Genomic DNA, 18,504 nt, shown 5'->3' on the forward strand with positions numbered 1-18,504 from the left:
GAGCAAATAAACTGAGAAACAGGACTACAGGAAGAAGAACGGGGGCATCAGGATTGGAAGAAGACTCATTAACAACCTGCGATATGCAGATGAAACAACCTTACTTGCTGAAAGTGTAGAGGATTTGAAGCACTTACTGATGAAGATCAAAGACTACAGCCTTCAGGATGGATTACATCTCCGCATAAAGAAAACAGAACTCCTCACAACTGGACCAATAAGCAACATCATGATAAATGGAGAAAAGATTGAAGTTGTCAAGGATTTCATTTTACTTGGATCCACAATCAAAGCCCATGAAAGCAGCAGTCAAGAAATAAAATAACGTATTACATGGGGCAAATCTGCTGCAAAAGGCCTTTTTCAAGTCTTAAGGAGCAAAAATGTCACTTTGAGAACGAAGACATGCCTGACCCAAGCCATGGTGTTTACAGTGGCCTCATATGCATGTGAGGAAACCTGATGGTGCAGTGGTTAAGAGCTCGGCTGCTAAGCAAAAGGTTGGCAGTTTGAATCCACCAGCTGCTACTTGGAAACTGTATAAAGCAGTTCTACTCTGTTCTGTGAGTTGCAATTGACTCAAGGGCAACAGGTTTAATATGCATGCAAAAGTTGGACAATGAATAAAAAAGACCAAAGGAAAAATGATGTATTTGAATTATGGTGTTGAGAAGAATATTGAATATACCATGGACTGCATGAAGAATGAACAAATCTATCTTGGAAGAAGTACAGCCAAAATGTTCCTTAGTAGCATGTCCTTTGGATATGTTATCAGGAGGAACCAGTCCCTTGGAGAAGGACATTGTGCTTGGTAAAGTAGATGGTCAGTGAAAAAGAGGAAGACCCTCAACAAAATGAATTGACATAGTGGCTTCAACAATGGGCTCAAACATAGCAAAGATTTTAAGGATGATGCAGGACTGGGCAGTGTTTTGTTCTGTTGTACATAGGATCACTGTGAGTTGAAACCAACTTGATGGTACCTAATGACAACAACAACATACTTGTGATTTGTCTGTTTTTTTTAATTTGTCAAGTTCCGCTTTATATGTGTTAATGCTAAGTTATTAATGCATATAAAATAGAGTCTAATACTTTTGGACAGATTACTCTTTTTTTGTAATAAAGTGCCTTTTTTAATCTCTAGTAAGGTTTCTTGCGTTGTCTGCTTTGTCTGATCTTGGTATAATTACATTAGCTTTCTTCTAGTTAGAATTTCTTTTACTCTCCCTTCACTTTAATCTTTCTGCATCCTTATATTCAAGAAATGTCTCTTATAATTAGCTAATAGTTGGGTTAGTTTTTTTATTCAATCCAGTCTGATAACTTTTTTCTTTTAATTGGAACATTTAGTTTGTTTACACCCTATGTATTTAAATTTACTATCTTTATATTTTCTATTACTTCCTTTATTACCTTCTTATTTGCCATTTTAAGCATTTTAAGTGTTCAATTCAGTGATGATAATTACACTTACCTTGTTCTACCATTTCCACTATCCGTTAACAAAAATTTGACATCACACCAAACAAACTCAGTATCCCTTCAGTAATAACTCCCAATTTTCCTCCTCCCTCACAGCCCTATTCTAGATATTTCACATAAATGAGGTCATACAATATTTATCTTTTTCTGTCTGACTTATTTCAGAACTATAATGAAGTTGAATATTTCCAGCTTTTTTCATGTTTTTCAAAATGGTAGCAAAATAATTTTTGAAAAAGTACTGTATTGAATGAAATTCAATGTAATTTTATGAGTAAAATATGTTGTTGTTGGTGTATGCCGTTGAGTCAGTCCTGACTCATAGTGACTGCATGTACAACAGAACAAAATACTGTGCAGTCCTGTGCTGTCTTAGTCATCTAGTGCCTGTAACAGGAATGCCACAAATGGATAGCTTTAACAAAGAGAAATTTATTCTCTCACAGTCTAGTAGATGACAAGTCCAAATTCAGGGCATCAGGTCCAGGGCAAGGCTTTCTCTCTTGTCGACAATAGAGGAAGTTCCTTGTCATCAATCTCCCCTGGACTAGGAGCTTCTCTGCACAGGAACCTCGGGCCCGAAGGATGCGCTTTGCTCCTGGCGCCGCGTTCTTGGTGGTATGAGGTTCCCCTGTCTCTTTTCTCGCTTCTCTCTTTTATATCTCAAAAGAGATTGGCTTAAGACTTTAATCTCGTAGATCTCATCAATATAACTGCCACTACTCCATTTCATTAACATCATAGTGATAGGATTTAGAACACATAAGGAAATCACATCAGATGACAAAATTGTAGACAGTCATACAACACTGGGAATCATGGCCTAACCAAGATGACACATATTTTTGGGAGACACATTTCAATCCATGACATGCGCCATCCTCACAGTCATTGTTATGCTTGAGCCCGTTGTGAAAGCCACTGTGTCAGTCCATCTCATTGAGGGCCTTCCTCTCTTTCGCTGACCCTCTACTTCTCCAAGCATGATGTCCTTTTCCAGGGACTAGTCACTCCTGATAATATGTCCAAAGTGTTTGAGATGAAGTCTCGCCATCCTTGCCTCTAAGGAGCATTCTGGCTGTACTTCTTCCAAGACAGGCATGTTTGTTCTTTTGGCAGTCCATGGTATATTCAATATTCTATGGCAACACCGTAATTCAAAGGCATCAGTTCTTCTTCAGTCTTCCTTATTCATTGTTCAGCTTTTGCATGTATATGAGGCAATTGAAAACACCATGACTTGAGTAACGCACACCTTAGTCCTCAAAGTAACATCTTTGCTTTTTAACACTTTAAAGATGTCTTTTGCAGCAGATTTGCCCAATGCAATATGTTGTTTGATTTCTTGACTGCTACTTCCGTGGGCGTTGATTGTGGATCCAAGTAAAATGAAATCTTTGACAACTTCGATCTTTTCTCCATTTATCATGATGTTGCTTATGGGTCCAGTTCTGAGGATTTTTGTTTTCCTTATGTTGAGATGTACTCCATCCTGAAGGCTGTAGTCTTTGATCTTCATCAGTAAGTGCTTCAAGTCCTTTTCACTTTCACAAGCAAGGTTGTGTCGTCTGCATAACACAGGTTGTAAATGAGTCTTCTTCCAATCCTGATTCCACTTTCTACTTCATTTAGTCCTGTTTCTCAGATTATTTGCTCAGCATAGAGATTGAATAAGTATAGTGAAAGGGAAGAACCCTGACCAAACCTTTCCTGTCTTTAAACCATGCAGTATCCTCTTATTCTGTCTGAACAACTGCCTCTTGGTCTATATACAGATTACTCATGGGCACAGATAAGTGTTCTGGAATTCCCATTCTTTGCAATGTTATCCATAATTATGATCCACACAGTCAAATGCCTTTGTATAGTCAATGAAGCACAGGTAAACATCTTTCTGGTATCTTCTGCTTTCAGCCAGGATCTATCTGACATCAGCAATGATATCGCTCATTCCATCTCCTCTTCTGAATCTGGCTTGAATTTCTGGCAGTTGCCTGTCAATGTTCTTCTGCATCTGCTTTAGAATGATCTTCAGCAAAATTTTACTTGTGTGTGATACTAATGATATTGTTAGATAATTTCCGCATTCCGGAAGATCATCTTTCTTTGGAATAGGCATAAATGTGGATCTCTTCCAGTGGGTTGGCCAGGTAGATGTCTTCCAAATTTCTTGGCATAGACCAATGAGCACCTCCAGCGCTGCATCCCTTTGTTGGAACAGCTCAATTGGTATTCTTTCAATTTCTGGAGGCTTGTTTTTTGCAAATGCCTTCAGTGCAGCTTGGTCTTCTTTCAGTACCATTGGCCCTTGATCATATGCTGCCACCTTAAATGATTGAACGTCGACCAGTTCTTTTTGATACTAAAACCAAAACCAAATCCGTTGCCGTCGAGTCAATTCTGACTCGTAATGACCCTATAGGACAGAGTAGAACTGCCCCAGAGAGTTTCCAAGGAGCACCTGGTGGATTGGAACTGCTGACCCTTTGTTCAGCAGCTGTAGCGCTTAACCACTACACTACCAGGGTTTCCCTTTTTGGTACAGTGATGGTGTATTCTCTTCCATCTTCTTTGGATGCTTCCTCCGTGGGACATTCTCAAGGTCATACTTTGGCTCTCGTGAACTTATTCTAATTTTCTGCAGCTTCAGCTTGAACTTGCGTAGGAGCAACTGATGGTCTGTTCCACAGTCAGCCCCTGGCCTTGTTCTGACTAATGATATTGAACGTTTCCATCATCTCTTTCCACAGATGTAGTCGATTTGATTCCTGTGTATTTCATTTGGCGAGGTCCATGTGTACAGCTGCCGTTTATGTTGTTGAAAAAAGGTATTTGAAATGAAGAAGTCAGTGGTCTTGCAAAATTCTATCACGTGATCTCTGGCATCCTTTCTAACACCAAGGCCATATCTTCCAACTACCGATCCTTCTTTGTTTCCAGCTTTCATATTCCAATCACCAGTAATTATCAGTGCATCTTGATTGCCTGTTTGACACATTTCAGACTGCAGAAGTTGGTAAAAATCTTCAATTTTTCGTATTTGGTGTTAAAAAATTAATCACAGGATAGTTTCCTTTTTTTTTAAAAAAAGTCTTTATGCTTATGTTTATTCTTTTATAATACTAAACATCTCACATGGATTCTTATAAGCAATACATTTGTTTTAATATAAGAATTCTGTACCTCTCTGTCATGGATCACTAAGTAACATCATCAAGTATAAATCTAAGGCACATTTCTTTTGTTCTCAAGGTCTGGGTATATAAACATTTCATTGTATTTGAATACCGTTTTTCTGCCAAATTCACAGTTTTATCCATGGAGTTCTCTGTATATTTACATTTACATATATATACCCACACGTACACATGCAATACACAGTAAGAAGTATTATAATTTTTATTTTTCTAGGTTAAGTTTTCATGTGTGTTTCATGAAATGATCTACTGAGTGTTGGTTAAGGATTCATTAAGTAGAAAAGATTGAATTTAAAGTGTTGTTAGAGCAAAAGTTCAGAATAAACTTTTGCTCTTCATTTATCATTTGTTCTTTATTTTTCTAATGTATAGCATGGAGTTTCAGAACCCATGTTAGATTACAGTAACCTTTCGTCTGAGTTTGTATTTGGTTGCTTAACATCTGTGAATTGTTAAGATATGTTATTGCACAAACCTGCTTTAATTTAGATTAGTTTGGAAAACGTCCCAGAATATTTAATCAGGTTATAATTCCTGCATGGTACAATCTCTAAAAAATATGTGTGTGTGTGTGTGTGTGTGTGTGTGCAAATAGTATTTTTTATAGAAATCGTTATGTCTTATCCCCTTTAAAAAAATCTATTAACAAAGGCTCCCCACCCCACTTTTGGATTGTCTGTAACTGCAGGCAAGCATGATACTTAATTCAAATAGAAAAATCTTAAACATACATAATATGTTGCTTTTTTGTATTTGGCTTATCTTTGTATCTGTCCATAATGTTTCGTACGAACTGCGTTGAAAAGTAGGAGAACAATATTCTATTATAATCTCATATATTTAAGAACTTTATATTTAATGTAAGCAATTTCTTCTTTTTTACTGGTAAATTTGATGGTATGAGTAATTTATGTAACAACAGAAATTGGGAGGTAGCATTTTAATAAAAACCATTTTTACTTTTTTATACTTAATTTTTTTTTCAAATTAGACAAGAGATTCACCACATTCATATTTTTTGTTGTGGTAAAATAAATATCACACAAAATTGCTGCTATCAGTCTCAAGTATACAATTCAGTGGTATAAATCACATTCACCATACTGTGCAACTGTGACCACTATCTATTTCTAATTTTTTAATTCATCATTAGCAGAAATTCAGTGCCTCTTAAGTAATGAATCCCCATTTTCCCCCTCCTACCTGCCTCTGGTAACCACTAATAGACTTTGGTCTCTATGTATTAGCCTAGTCTATATATTTCATATAAGTAGGATCATACAGTATTTATCCTTTCGTGTCTGACTTATTTCTCTCAGCATAATGATTTCAAGGTTCATTTATGTCATGACGTGTATCAGAACTTCATTTCTTTTTGTGACTGAATAATATTCCATTGTATATATCCCATCTAGGTTTCTAGGAAGAAGAGACTTAGTGTCACTCTTCACTAAGTCCTCACCCTGTGGTATTGTCCCTTATAAAGTTATCCTTCATATGTCCATGTCCAATCAGTCAGAACTTCTGAGGAGCCTTATTTAAGAAGTCAAAGAGTTGGTGATGCATTGTCAATATATAGTCTTATTTGGCACACATTTTAAATTGAAGATACATTCTATAAATCTTTTATTTTGATATAGGCTTATGAAATGAATTGTTCATCTTGCTTAACATCTTAGTAAATGGGAATTCAGTAATATCAATTAGAATAAATTGTGTCGATGCTACACCTAACTGCTTTTGTGGCCCTAATTCATTTTATGACCTAGGACACTCTAGAGAAATGAATTAAGCTTCATCAATCTTAAACCTTTTGCAGGAAATGTTTCTATGAAGTCTTGGTTTTTCCTATATGATTAATTCCTATGAGTTGTCCTGCTTGAAAAGCAGTTCTTAGCAAGTCGTCTGCAATATATTCCTTTTTTAAAAAATATTGCTTTCCCCCTCTTTTTCTTATTCTATTTTTAGTTTTTACTTAGTCTTATTCTGTGGTTATTGTTATAATTTTCTTATCCATCTGAATGTTTTCAGTAGAACTTTTTCCTCTTTTTTTGCCAGTCAAACAACGCTTCTTCTTTTACTGTCTGTTATGGATTGAATTGCGTTCTCAAAAAATATGTGTTGTAAATCCTAATCTCTGTGGCTGTGGTTATAATCTCATTTGAGAACGAGTTGTCTATATTTTGTTAATGAGGCAGGATTAGACTAGGATATGTCTTAAGTCAGTCTCTTTGGAGATCTAAAAATGATTAAACAAGCAAGCAAAAGAAGTAGAGATGGAGGAAAAAACATGTCAAGCCACATGAAGATCACCAAGGAGCCAAGGAATAAAGACTTTCCCCCAGAGCCAACAGTGAGAGAAAGCCTTCCCATAGAGCTAGCACCTTATTGCAGCACTAGATAACTAAGACAGAATTTAGTCCTGGAAGAGTAGGGTGCTGCTCTAACAGATACCTAAAATGTGGAAGTGGTTTTGGAATTGAGTAACGGATAGAGACTGGAAGAGTTTTAACGTGCCTAATAGGAAAACCATAGATTTACTTGAAGAGACTATTGGTAGAATTACAGATGTCAAAGGCAATTCTGGTGGGCGCTCAGAAAGAAGTGAAGAGAGCTATAGAGAAAGCCTCTATTGTCTTAGAGAATACATATGACACCAGCAACAGAATATTGCTAGGCATGTGGTTGTTAAATATGCTTTTGGTGAGGCTTTAAAAGAAAATGATGAATATGTGATTGGACAATGGACGAAGGGCAATGCTTTTTATGCAGTGGCAAAGAACTTGCCTGAATTAAGTTCAAATGTGTGGTGGAAGGTAGAACTTGTAAGTGATTTACTTGGATATCTGGCTGAGGAGATTTCTAAGCAAGATCTTAAAGGGGCTGCACAGTTTCTCCTTGCTACTTATAGTAAAATGCAAGAGCAAAGAGATGGACTTAAAAATGAACTTCGCAAAATGAAAACAAAACTTAAAGATTTGAAACATTCTGTTGTACAAACTAAGGACATGTGTCTTAGAATGTTCACCAAGGACATGACTACACAATCTTTTGTTAAAGAGATTAAGCCTATAACTGATGGATCTAACCAACTACCACAGCAGGAAAGCCATCAGCTTAGACTGAAGGGGATAGAGAAAGAACAAAAGGAAAGAATGCTGTCTGCCTCTTGGAATTCTATAGGCAGGAAACAGACTGAAAGAGCTACATCTGTTGCCCTCCAAGAAAATAAAAAGATGATCCATGGAGCAGCTGGAAGATCAGCAGAACTGTTGGAAGGAGCATGGGAAGCAGGGCCTTCTCAGTTTCAAACAGTGGGGCCATGGTCTCCTGAATCTCAAAGGGTGGGGCCACAGCCTCCTCGGTTTCAAAGAGTCAGATGTTTGCCAACTCGTTTCCAGAGTGTGGGGCTGCCACTAAGCATGTGCCGAGGGATGGGACTGCTGCCCAAAGCTGAGGGGGCGGGGCTGCCATGCCCAAGGGGCAAAAGAAAAGGGCCTGCTGGGGCCAAGGGCGTAGAATGACCACTCAGATAGACTAGGAGAATGGGGCTGCCCAAAGCTGAGGAAGTTGGTATTCCAGTGGGCCTAGAAGATGGAGCTGAAGTCCAGGACTGACAGGCCTCTACCCATAATCCAGAGGGTGTGGCCAGTACCAGGAGTCTGGAGAGCAGGGCCATTACCCAGATGGTCTCAGACAACAGAGGATTATTTTCAAGCCTTAAGAGCTAACATAGTTTTTTTCTGCTGGGTTTTGGACTTGCTTGGTGCCTATTATCCCTTCTTTTCCTCCAGTTTTTCCCATTTGTGATAGAAATGTCTACCTTCTGCCTGTTGTACCATTGTAGTTTGGAAATAGATAACTTGTAGTCTAGATTACACAAGTTCACAGATGAAGAAGAATTTTGCCCCAGGATGGAATGTGCCTGTCGTCTCACTCATATTTGATTTAGATGATTAAGAAGATGAGATTTTGGACTTGGAGTTGATTTAAGAATTTTGAAATGATGTGGTGGGGTGAATGAGTTTTGCATGTGGCAAGGACATGAATTTTGGGGAGGGGGCAAAGGATAGAATGTTATGGATTGAATTGTGATCCCCAAAAATATGTGTTGTAAATCCTAACCTGTGTCTGTGGTTATAATCTCATTTGTGAATGGGTTGTCTATGTTTTGTTAATGAGACAGGATTAGTGTAGGGTGTGTCTTAAGTCAGTCTCTTTTGAGATATGAAAGAGATTAAGCAAGCAGAAGAAGCAGAGATGGGGAAGGACACATGCCAAGCCACACGAAGATCACCAGGGAGCCAAGGAATAAGGACCTTCCCCAGAGCCAACAGAGAGAGAAAGCCTTCCCCTAGAGCTGGCTGAATTTGGTCTCCTAGCCTCCTAAACTGTGAGAAAATAAATTCCTGTTTGTTAAAGGTGATACTTGTGGTATCATCTGTTATTGCAGCACTATGTAACTAAGACACTGTCCCATATTGTTTCTCATAAGAACATCTATAATTTATTCATCGTGTGTAATATATTTGAGTAATTGTTGACTGAGTCAGTATTTGTGAAAGGAGGGCTTAGAGTTTGATAATCAGCCTTTTCTGGGGGTGATATTTCTGAAATACAAAGACAAACTGAAGTGCATTCAGAGGAAGGCAACCGAAGTGAGGTAAAATCATCTTACAATGAAGCAGAGATACTGGAGATATTTGAAGAAATGGCTCGTGGGGATCCTGGTACCTGTCTTTGTCATGTGAATGATAGTTGATGCTGTTATTATTATTCATTATTTTTATTACCATCATCATTCTCATTATTACATTCATTTTAAATGTCACCAAGAGTAGCACAGATATATTGATTTATCTTAAGTGGTGATATATCTTATAATTTTATCAGTGGGTATGTTTCTAAATTACTGTTCCAAAATAAAAAACATTATTTTGGAGACATTAGTGGAAAGATTACTTTGGAGTAGTCACGTGTAAATAAAGCCAGCCTCAGGTAATTGCTTTAATATAATATGTGCGTTGAAAGTTACAGTTTATAGCATAAAATAAACTTGAGATTGGTGTATTACCAATTAACTAGAGAAAATATGCAGCTTGACCTTTTCTTTTGTGCCTATTTTTTTAGTTGTTTATTTGTTTCATATGAGTATCTTTTAATACTAGCTTTAATAATGGATGATTTTTGAGAAGACAGTTATCTTCTAAACTCCTTGCACCCCTGAGGTTTAGGTACATAAATACTTATTTTTTAGCTCTTTACAGTGTTTGCCATTTTCTAATCAATCCACTAACCTGTTTAGAATGTTTTTACTAACAGACACAATACAGGTAGTCCCTGAATTACCATGGGGTTCCATTATGATAACTCCACAGTGAGTTGGTTCTGACATAAGTTGAATACCTCTTTTTTTGTAGTTTTCATTATTACTGCCTTTTTTTTTATCAGTATCTTTATAAATCCGATCTTTGAATATGTGCGAGTAAATATCTGAGAATGGTAACATCGGCAAATTATGCACTCCAGCATTGTATGTAGTACATATTACTAATCATAAGATGTACAAAAAAAAACAAAACAGAGATTGTCAAGTACAGTTCCTCGTAACTGGAATATGTCATAAGTTGAGGAGTAAACCAAAACCAAGAGCGTTGCCATAAAGTCGATTCCGACTCATAGCGACACTATAGGACAGAGTAGAACTGTTGCATAGGGTTTCCAAGGAGCAGCTAGTGGATTCAAACTGCCAACCTTTTGGTTAGCAGCCGTATTTAAATTAAACTTCAGAGTCATTCATACAAAGTGTGAAGGATACATGGTAAAGGGAAACTCAGAATCATAGAATTAGAGATGCCAAGAGAAAAAGATCTACTGTGGTCACCAAGAGGTGCTATGGTTTCAGATGGATCCGAGTCCAGGCATTCATATACTTGACCGTGACTTATGCAAGGATTATTTTCACAAGACATTTACAAGAATATATATGAAGATGACAACCACTCATTTTTCCTTAAAGGATATTTTAATGTGTTGAAAATAAATTATTTCCGAATAGCATAGAAAATTTATATCACTCTTTCTTCCTCAAATAGGTTATGTGGGTATGCAATTTATGTCGAAAGCAGCAAGAAATCTTAACCAAATCTGGGGCATGGTTCTTTGGAAGTGGCCCTCAGCAGCCAAGTCAAGATGGAACCCTAAGTGATACAGCTTCTGGTGCTGGTTCTGAGGTACCAAGAGAAAAGAAAGCACGACTCCAAGAGCGATCACGGTCTCAGACACCCCTGAGCACAGCAGCAGCCTCCTGCCAAGATACTGCTGCTCCCAGTGCACAACCAGACAGGAGCAAAGGGGCTGAGCCCTCACAACAAGCCTTGGAGCCTGAACAGAAGCAAGCTTCATCCAGGTCTAGAAGTGAGCCTCCGAGAGAGAGGTAATAGTTCATTAACTCCATATGCAGAAGGCAAGGTTTTATTTTGATAGCAAGTTTATTTTCAAGAATTTAACTTCTATTAAAAGGCCTCACACAGAAGGCAACAACAGGCCTGAGGTGCTTTGTCTATCTAAAATATATCATTCCTTATGAGATCTTTGTTGAAAACTTTTTATTTCTTATCAATGTACATGTGTAAACATAAGCTAAGTCATCCAACTGAACTACTAACTTCCAACCTTGAACTCAGAAAAGCCCTCAGATCATTTAATTCTTTAATTAAAAGTGTGCTTTGAGAGAATATGATGGAGAAACCTGACCTACTGGAAGGGATGTTGGATACATCAGAGTAGTCTTCTTTGGAGGACATTTCTTTTATGCTGAGCTTCAAAGGTGACTAGAAATTAATCAGGCAAGGAGTGTAGTAGTGCTCCAGGTATATGCACAGGCATGTAGCCTGAAGGGACACGGCCTGTGCAGGACCTGAAGGATGCCCATTGGCTAGAGTACAAGTAACAGACAGGAAGAGTGCAGGGAGAGGTGACTGATGAAATAGTCAGGGGCCAGGTCACATGAGGTCTTTTCACCGGGTTAAAATTTATAGATTTTTTCCTAAGAATAATGGAAAAGCACTGAAGAATTTAAGGATGGAGTAACACAATCAGATAACTTACTTCAATTGATTGATGGATTTATTTGAAAAATATGTATTTGCACTGGGCAACAGTATTAACAAGGAAGAGGACATAGACCTTGTCTTCATGAAGCTCATAGTTTGGGAACCCACCTCTTTTAGGGCCTAGACTAGACTTCGTTGATTTTGACTGTTTAGCCCTTCCTTATCCCACTGGGTGGGAGACTAGGATCTAAAGAAGGCTTTTGCTCCCCTTTTTAAACAAAACCCATACCATAAAACAAGGACTTCAAAGTGAAATACATCTGGATTTTAGTCCTGGCTCTGCCACAACAGGCAGTAATAACCCATCATACAAGGCTGTTACAGGGATTAAATGAGATCTCCTGTTCAGAAGCTGGCACATGGTAGGCATTTGGTGAATGTAGCTATTATTCAAGCTAGTAGTCATTGTGTGTTTACTATAAGCAAACACTGTGCCAAGTACCAGAGGGTTTAAAAATGATTAAGGCATGGTCCCTTTTCTCCCAGTACAGTAAGGAAGATAGACATGTAGGCACTTAACGGTACTAGAAGTTTGATTTGAACAAATCTAGAAAATACATAAAGTACTTTGAGAGCTCCAGGGGAAGAGAAGGTGACTTCTGAATTAAGGTCTGTAGAATATCCAGGAGTTGTACAGGAGACAGGATAGGAAAAGACATTTCAGGAAGAGAGAATGAGTGTACCTAACTTATATGGAGAGAGGGTAGGAAGGAGACTTGAAATCTACTTCAGTGGAGGTAGAATTAATAGCATTTGGTGACAAACTGTTGTGGGTGAAGAAGAAACAAAAATATTGAAGGTGAAGTTTGGAAGTGGTCATTAGATGATCACTTTAATAAGAGAATTTGGAGCTGTGAAGTTTCAAAAGAGAAAAGTATGAGTCCTTTTTTTGACATATGGTGATAATCCACACATACACACACACACATCAAGAATGAGTACTGTGAAGAAGCTTTTGTTTTGACATTTTAGATGAAGAAATCAATTAGGACATTGGGGGTGTAGAGAAGGAAAAGAGAGAGGTGGGTTGTTGAGGGTAAGGAATTGGGCAACTTCAGAGAGAAACAGATTGAAAAAATGGCAGTTTATGTGTTCTAAATTATTGAAGAGCATTTGATAATATTTTGTACAGTGAGCAGGAGCTAGTGGAAATGGAACCATTAAGGGCAGGCATGAGAAAAAGTATAGTCAGTGAAGCAAAGAATCAGAGGAGACTGGTGAACTCCTTCCATTCTCATGATACTCTACCCTTTTATAAAGCATTTTCACACATGGTGTCTTTTATCCTCACATGGACTCTGCGAGGTAAGCATTATTTATCAGCATTTCAGGAAAAGTAACTTCTGATTTAATATGAACTTCAAACAAGAGCAACTATAACTTAATGAGCTACAAAACGTTTACAGTACACTCCTTTATGAAAACTATATTTGATAATGATTAATATGTGCTTATATTAGACTCCTTACATTGTAAAATTGCAGTGCAACTCTTGGATTTCTTTTCAGCTACAAATCCTTTTGATTTCAAAGGGCCAATGTGATCTAAATGACTCATGCAGAATTTCCCAGGCTTCTGTTTTTCTTTCCCATGACATTTAAAATCTCTTACGCTTTCTCACTAACTCACCAGCCGTTCCTCAGACTAACCCCACAACATTTCTTAGCAGCTCATAATAGAAATTGCCCCACCTTTTCCCAACTTGCATTTTCCTCTTGGCTTTTGTTCATGATGTCTGCTTTTGGACTTCCAGTCAAACCATGTTCCTTCTCAAGAACCTGTTGTATGGTCCTCAGGGTAAGAAAGCATAAGGTTGCATCAACTGTAATCGTATATTAGATCATCTAGTGTTGCCAATGCGTCTACTTTTTGTAACTTCTGGTATAGTTGCTGGAACTTTCCAAAATCAGGTGTACTCCATTGTACAGAAAAGGGGCGAAAGGGGCAGTTGAATGATGGACTTACAGGATTCAATGATTACCAAACCCTTTTGTCAGTGCCTTTAATAGGGTGGAAGAGTCAGAACTTAAAACTATTTTCTTCCAGTGGACTGTATTCTGAAGTAAGGGGAGTGTAAGGGGCGGGAGATGGAGGGAGAGAGAATGAGAATGAATAACAATGTTAAAAATTTGAATATTTCTACTATTTTTGCCTGAGGAAGTTATAAAAAGTGAGTACAGATGGTCTAGTTAAAATTACTTTTGTTCTATTGAAGAAGTGCTATTTGTTTTGATTTCTGACATTGACATATTTGTACTCACATTTCTTTTAAGAGTTAGAGATACAATAAAAGATGGTGAATATGTATTGTCCAAGTATAAATGAAGTATACATTTAGTCTTGAGCTGATATGTATATATTATCTTTTGCTCTTTTATTATTACCTAGGTTATTTTCATCAAAAATTTTAATTAAGTCTTAGATTCACAAGTAGAGGTTAGCATAAAACTTGTTGATATATTGAAATAATTTATTGATGATTTGTATTGATCTGGTTCATTTACAGAGAATTTTAAAACGCGAAAACAAATTTTTTAAGTCCCTGAATGGATTGTGGAGCCTTGGTGGCACAGTGGTTAAGAGCTACAGGCTGCTAACCAAAAAGAGTTTCTTAGTTCGAATCCACCAGCTGCTCCTTGGAAACCCTACGGGGCAGTTTTATTCTGTTCTGTAGGGTCGCTATGAGCCAGAATTGACTTGATGGCAACAGGTTTGGTTTTTTTTGAATACAGTGTGATGCAAAGGAGCCATGTTTAGGAAGCTAACCAGATACACGGCTTTAACCTGATTATCATCTCACTTTTTAATTTGACATCTAATTATAACTAATTTCAAAGGATTTAAAGCTGGAATTTGAAAAAATGTTTCTTATGTCTGGTCTTCAGTTTTATCTTTATAAACTGGTCTCTTTCGTGACATTCTTTTGTATATCATAGGAAGAAGACTTCAGGCCTCTCTGAGCAGAATGGCAAAGGGGCCCTGAAGAGCGAGCGGAAACGCGTGCCAAAGTCTTCAGTGCAGCCCAGGGAGGGCGTCGTGGAAGAACGCGAGCGGAAAGAAAGGCGGGAAAACCGAAGGCTAGAGAAAGGGCGGTCACAGGACTACCCCGATGTACCCGAAAAACGTGAGGAGGGCAAAGCGCCGGATGACGAAAAGCAAAGGAAAGAGGAAGAATACCAGACCAGGTACCGCAGCGATCCGAACCTGGCGCGATACCCGGTGAAACCGCCACCGGAGGAACAGCAGATGCGCATGCACGCCCGGGTGTCCCGCGCTAGGCACGAGCGGCGCCACAGCGACGTGGCGCTCCCGCACACCGAGGTGGGCGCCGCGCTGCCTGAGAGCAAGCCCAGCAAGCGCGCGCCAGCCGCCGCCAGGGCCTCGCCGCCGGACTCGCCGCGGGCCTACTCGGCGGAGAGGACTGCGGAGCCCAGGGCACCGGGAGCCAAGCAGCTAACAAACCACAGCCCGCCGGCGCCCAGACATGGACCCGTCCCCGCAGAGGCCCCGGAGCCCAAAGCCCAGGAGCCCCTCAGGAAGCAGAGCCGCCTGGATCCCAGCTCTGCCGTCCTCATCCGGAAGGCCAAGCGCGAGAAAGTGGAAACCATGCTGCGGAACGACTCGCTGAGCTCCGACCAGTCCGAATCAGTGCGGCCGTCCCCACCCAAGCCACACCGGTCCAAGAGAGGCGGCAAAAAGCGGCAGATGTCAGTGAGCAGCTCAGAGGAGGAGGGCGTATCAACGCCAGAGTACACCAGCTGCGAAGACGTGGAGCTGGAGAGCGAGAGCGTCAGCGAGAAAGGTAAGGGGGCGACGCCAGGCCTGCCTGGACGTTTGCGATCTTGCCTGTGTGCTAGGCTAAGAGTTGCTGCTCCGAATGCTTCAGGCACCCTTGCAGCAATAGGAGGTTTTATTTTTATTTGGGGGCGGGGGGCGGGGGTGGGTTGTGTGTGTGTGTGTGAAAACATAACCACAAGTTCCAAATTTGGGTTACAAGAGGCTTTTTGGTTTCTGTCATTCTGGGAAATTCAGTATGCAGTTTTGTGTTATTATTTTGGGATTGACTAATTTTTCTGGGGAAAATATTTTTTTCCTCCTAGAAAACCAAAACTGTGCCTGATAAAGAGAAATGTACTTTTTTTCTTCTTTTTACTTTAGTGGTATAATATTCCAATTAAAGAGGTAGTATTATTTATATGAGTGTTTCTCACAATTTGTGAAGAAATTTACTTCACAAAAATTATGCCATGCAGAGTTATATGTAGATAGGACCTGGAAGGTGAAAGCAGATTGCTATTGGCTGCTAACTCTAAAGGCTGGTGGTTTAAACCCACCCAAGGGCTCTGTGGAAGAAAGACCTGTCAGCTGTTTCCGTTAAAATTAAAACAAACGAATGAACAAACAAAACCCCCAAACCCGTTGCTGTCCAGTTGATTCCAACTCATAGAGACTCTGTAAGATTATAGCCAAGAAAACCCTATAGAGCAGTTCTATCCTGTAACATGTGGGGTCGCCATGAGTCATGGTCAACTCTGCTGCTAAAAAACAGCAACATATTATATATTGTGTTTTGGGTAGTAACTGTGGGGCATGAAGTTCTTTCACCTGTTACGTTTTTAGTTGTGGGGGAGTTGTGGGGTAACTGAACAAATTGCATGATAGGCTTTTTTTTTTTTCCTGTCTGAACCTGCACTGCACAATATGGTAGCCACTAGCAACATGTAGCTTTTTAACTTAATTAAAATTAAGTACAATTAGAAACTAAGTTCTTCAAGAGCTCAGGAGCCATCATCACTTCAAGCTCTATTTACTGATCTAGAAAATATTTCAATTTAATATTATGTGTTTGTTTTGAATATTCTCCTCATTTTACTGCTGTTCACTCAATGTAAACTGGCCACTGGCCTAAATTTGATAGTGGTAGTCATCCTCGTGTATATGTGTGTGTGTGTTTGGGGGGTGGGTGATTCTTGTATGTTTCTTCTAAAAGTATTTCAGGGAGGGCTATTTTTATATTTTTTGTTTTGTAATTGTTAAATTATGTACTAAATATTATAAGTTTTATAAAAAGTCACTTGCTTACTCATCTTCTATCTCCAAACTGCTTATATATGCCCTCTTTATTTCCTATTCTTTCTCTCTCTATATATATAAATACATGCATATGTCCCAGTAATCTAATTCTATATGTAGGAACAATTACAAAAGCTCATTCTGTCATTATTATTACTGCAACTCATCTTGAAGTAGTTGTCTTTAGAATGTGTAACAGTCAGTTTGATTCAGCTCACTTTCTAATAAGTAATGTTTGTAAGTTGCCCATTGTCTATGGGCTTTTAAAAAGTCAGATAGTGAACAGACTGTCTTGACTGCCTTTCATGAGTGATAATGTTTTGTGAACACAAATGTTTTTTCCCTGAAGTAATAAAGTAAGTGTTAAGTTAAAATTGTGTTGGTGAAGTATATTGAATATACCATGGGCTGCCAGAAGAACAAACAAATCTGTCTAGAAGAAATAAAACCAGAATTCTCCTTAGAAGTGATGATGATGAAACTTTGTCTTGCTTACTTTGGACATGTTGTCAGGAAAGATTAATCCCTAGAAAAGGACATCATGTTTTGTAAAGTAGAGGGTCAGCAAAAACAAGATGGATTGACACAATAGCCACATCAATGGACCCAAGCATGTCAACGATCATGAAAATGATGCAGAACTGGGCAACGTTTTGTTCTGTTATACATATGAAACTTAAAAAAAAAAAAGACAAATATGTGCCATACACTCATGAAGCTTATAGTCTGTTGGGAGAAATAAGCAATAAATAATAATTACACATTGAAATACAACTCAATAAATGCCACAAAGGGACATTTCTCCAAGACATATCTTTATCGTTTTGCTATGTATTCAACTATTTGATCCAAAAACATAACCCAATCAAAATGGCATCTGAAAGGCAGAGTGGTCTTCACATTCAGTATAATGCTTTACCTGTAGTTTAATTCTACTGAGTTGAGGTAAATGAAATGGAAACTAGAAAGCAGTAGAGAGAATCAACTAAACCAGAAGTTGATTCATTGAAAAGATCAGTATAATCAGTTAACTTTTAACTAGATTAACAAAGAAGAGAGAAGATGCAAATAATTAAAATCAGAAATGAAAGTGGGAACGTTACTATTGACCCTACAGAAATAAAAAAGAATTGTAGGAGAATATTATGAACAATTGTACACCAACAAATTAGATAACCTAGAGGAAATGTACAAATTCCTATAAACCCATAAAGTACCGAGACTGACTCAAGAAGAAATAAAAATCTCAACAGATCCATAGTAAATGAAGAGATTGAATGAGTAATCAAAACTTCCCTAACAAAGAAAAGTCCTGGACTAGATGGCTTCACTGCAGAATTCCATGAAACATTTAAAGAAGAATTAATATCAATCCTTCTAGAAAATAGAAAAGGAGGAAATACTTCTTTACTCGTTCTATGAGTCTAGCACTACCCTGGTACCAAAGCCAGATAAAGACTCTACAAAGAACAAAAAACTACAGACAGTATCCCTTATAAATATGAAAACAAAAATCCTGAACAAAATACTACTAAACCAAATCTAACAGCACAATAAAACACCATAACCAAGTGGAATTTATTTCAGGAAGTAAAGGATGGTTCAACATAAGAAAATTAGTCAATGTAATA

At 38.4% G+C, this 18,504-nt stretch overlaps 1 protein-coding gene across 1 annotated transcript in view; it reads left to right on the top strand.

Moving 5' to 3' along the window:
* The window catches only part of RIMS1 (regulating synaptic membrane exocytosis 1), a 504,415-nt gene that overhangs the window by 257,154 nt on the left and 228,757 nt on the right, over window positions 1-18,504 (top strand). Inside the window, exons 5-6 of the mRNA XM_004381365.1 lie at window positions 10,781-11,121; window positions 14,737-15,602. Of these exons, the coding sequence (XP_004381422.1) occupies window positions 10,781-11,121; window positions 14,737-15,602 (1,207 nt within the window). The remainder of the gene's footprint in view (window positions 1-10,780; window positions 11,122-14,736; window positions 15,603-18,504) is intronic.

Source organism: Trichechus manatus, unplaced genomic scaffold, assembly GCF_000243295.1.
Source record: "Trichechus manatus latirostris isolate Lorelei unplaced genomic scaffold, TriManLat1.0 scaffold00083, whole genome shotgun sequence".
Lineage (NCBI taxonomy): Eukaryota > Metazoa > Chordata > Mammalia > Sirenia > Trichechidae > Trichechus > Trichechus manatus.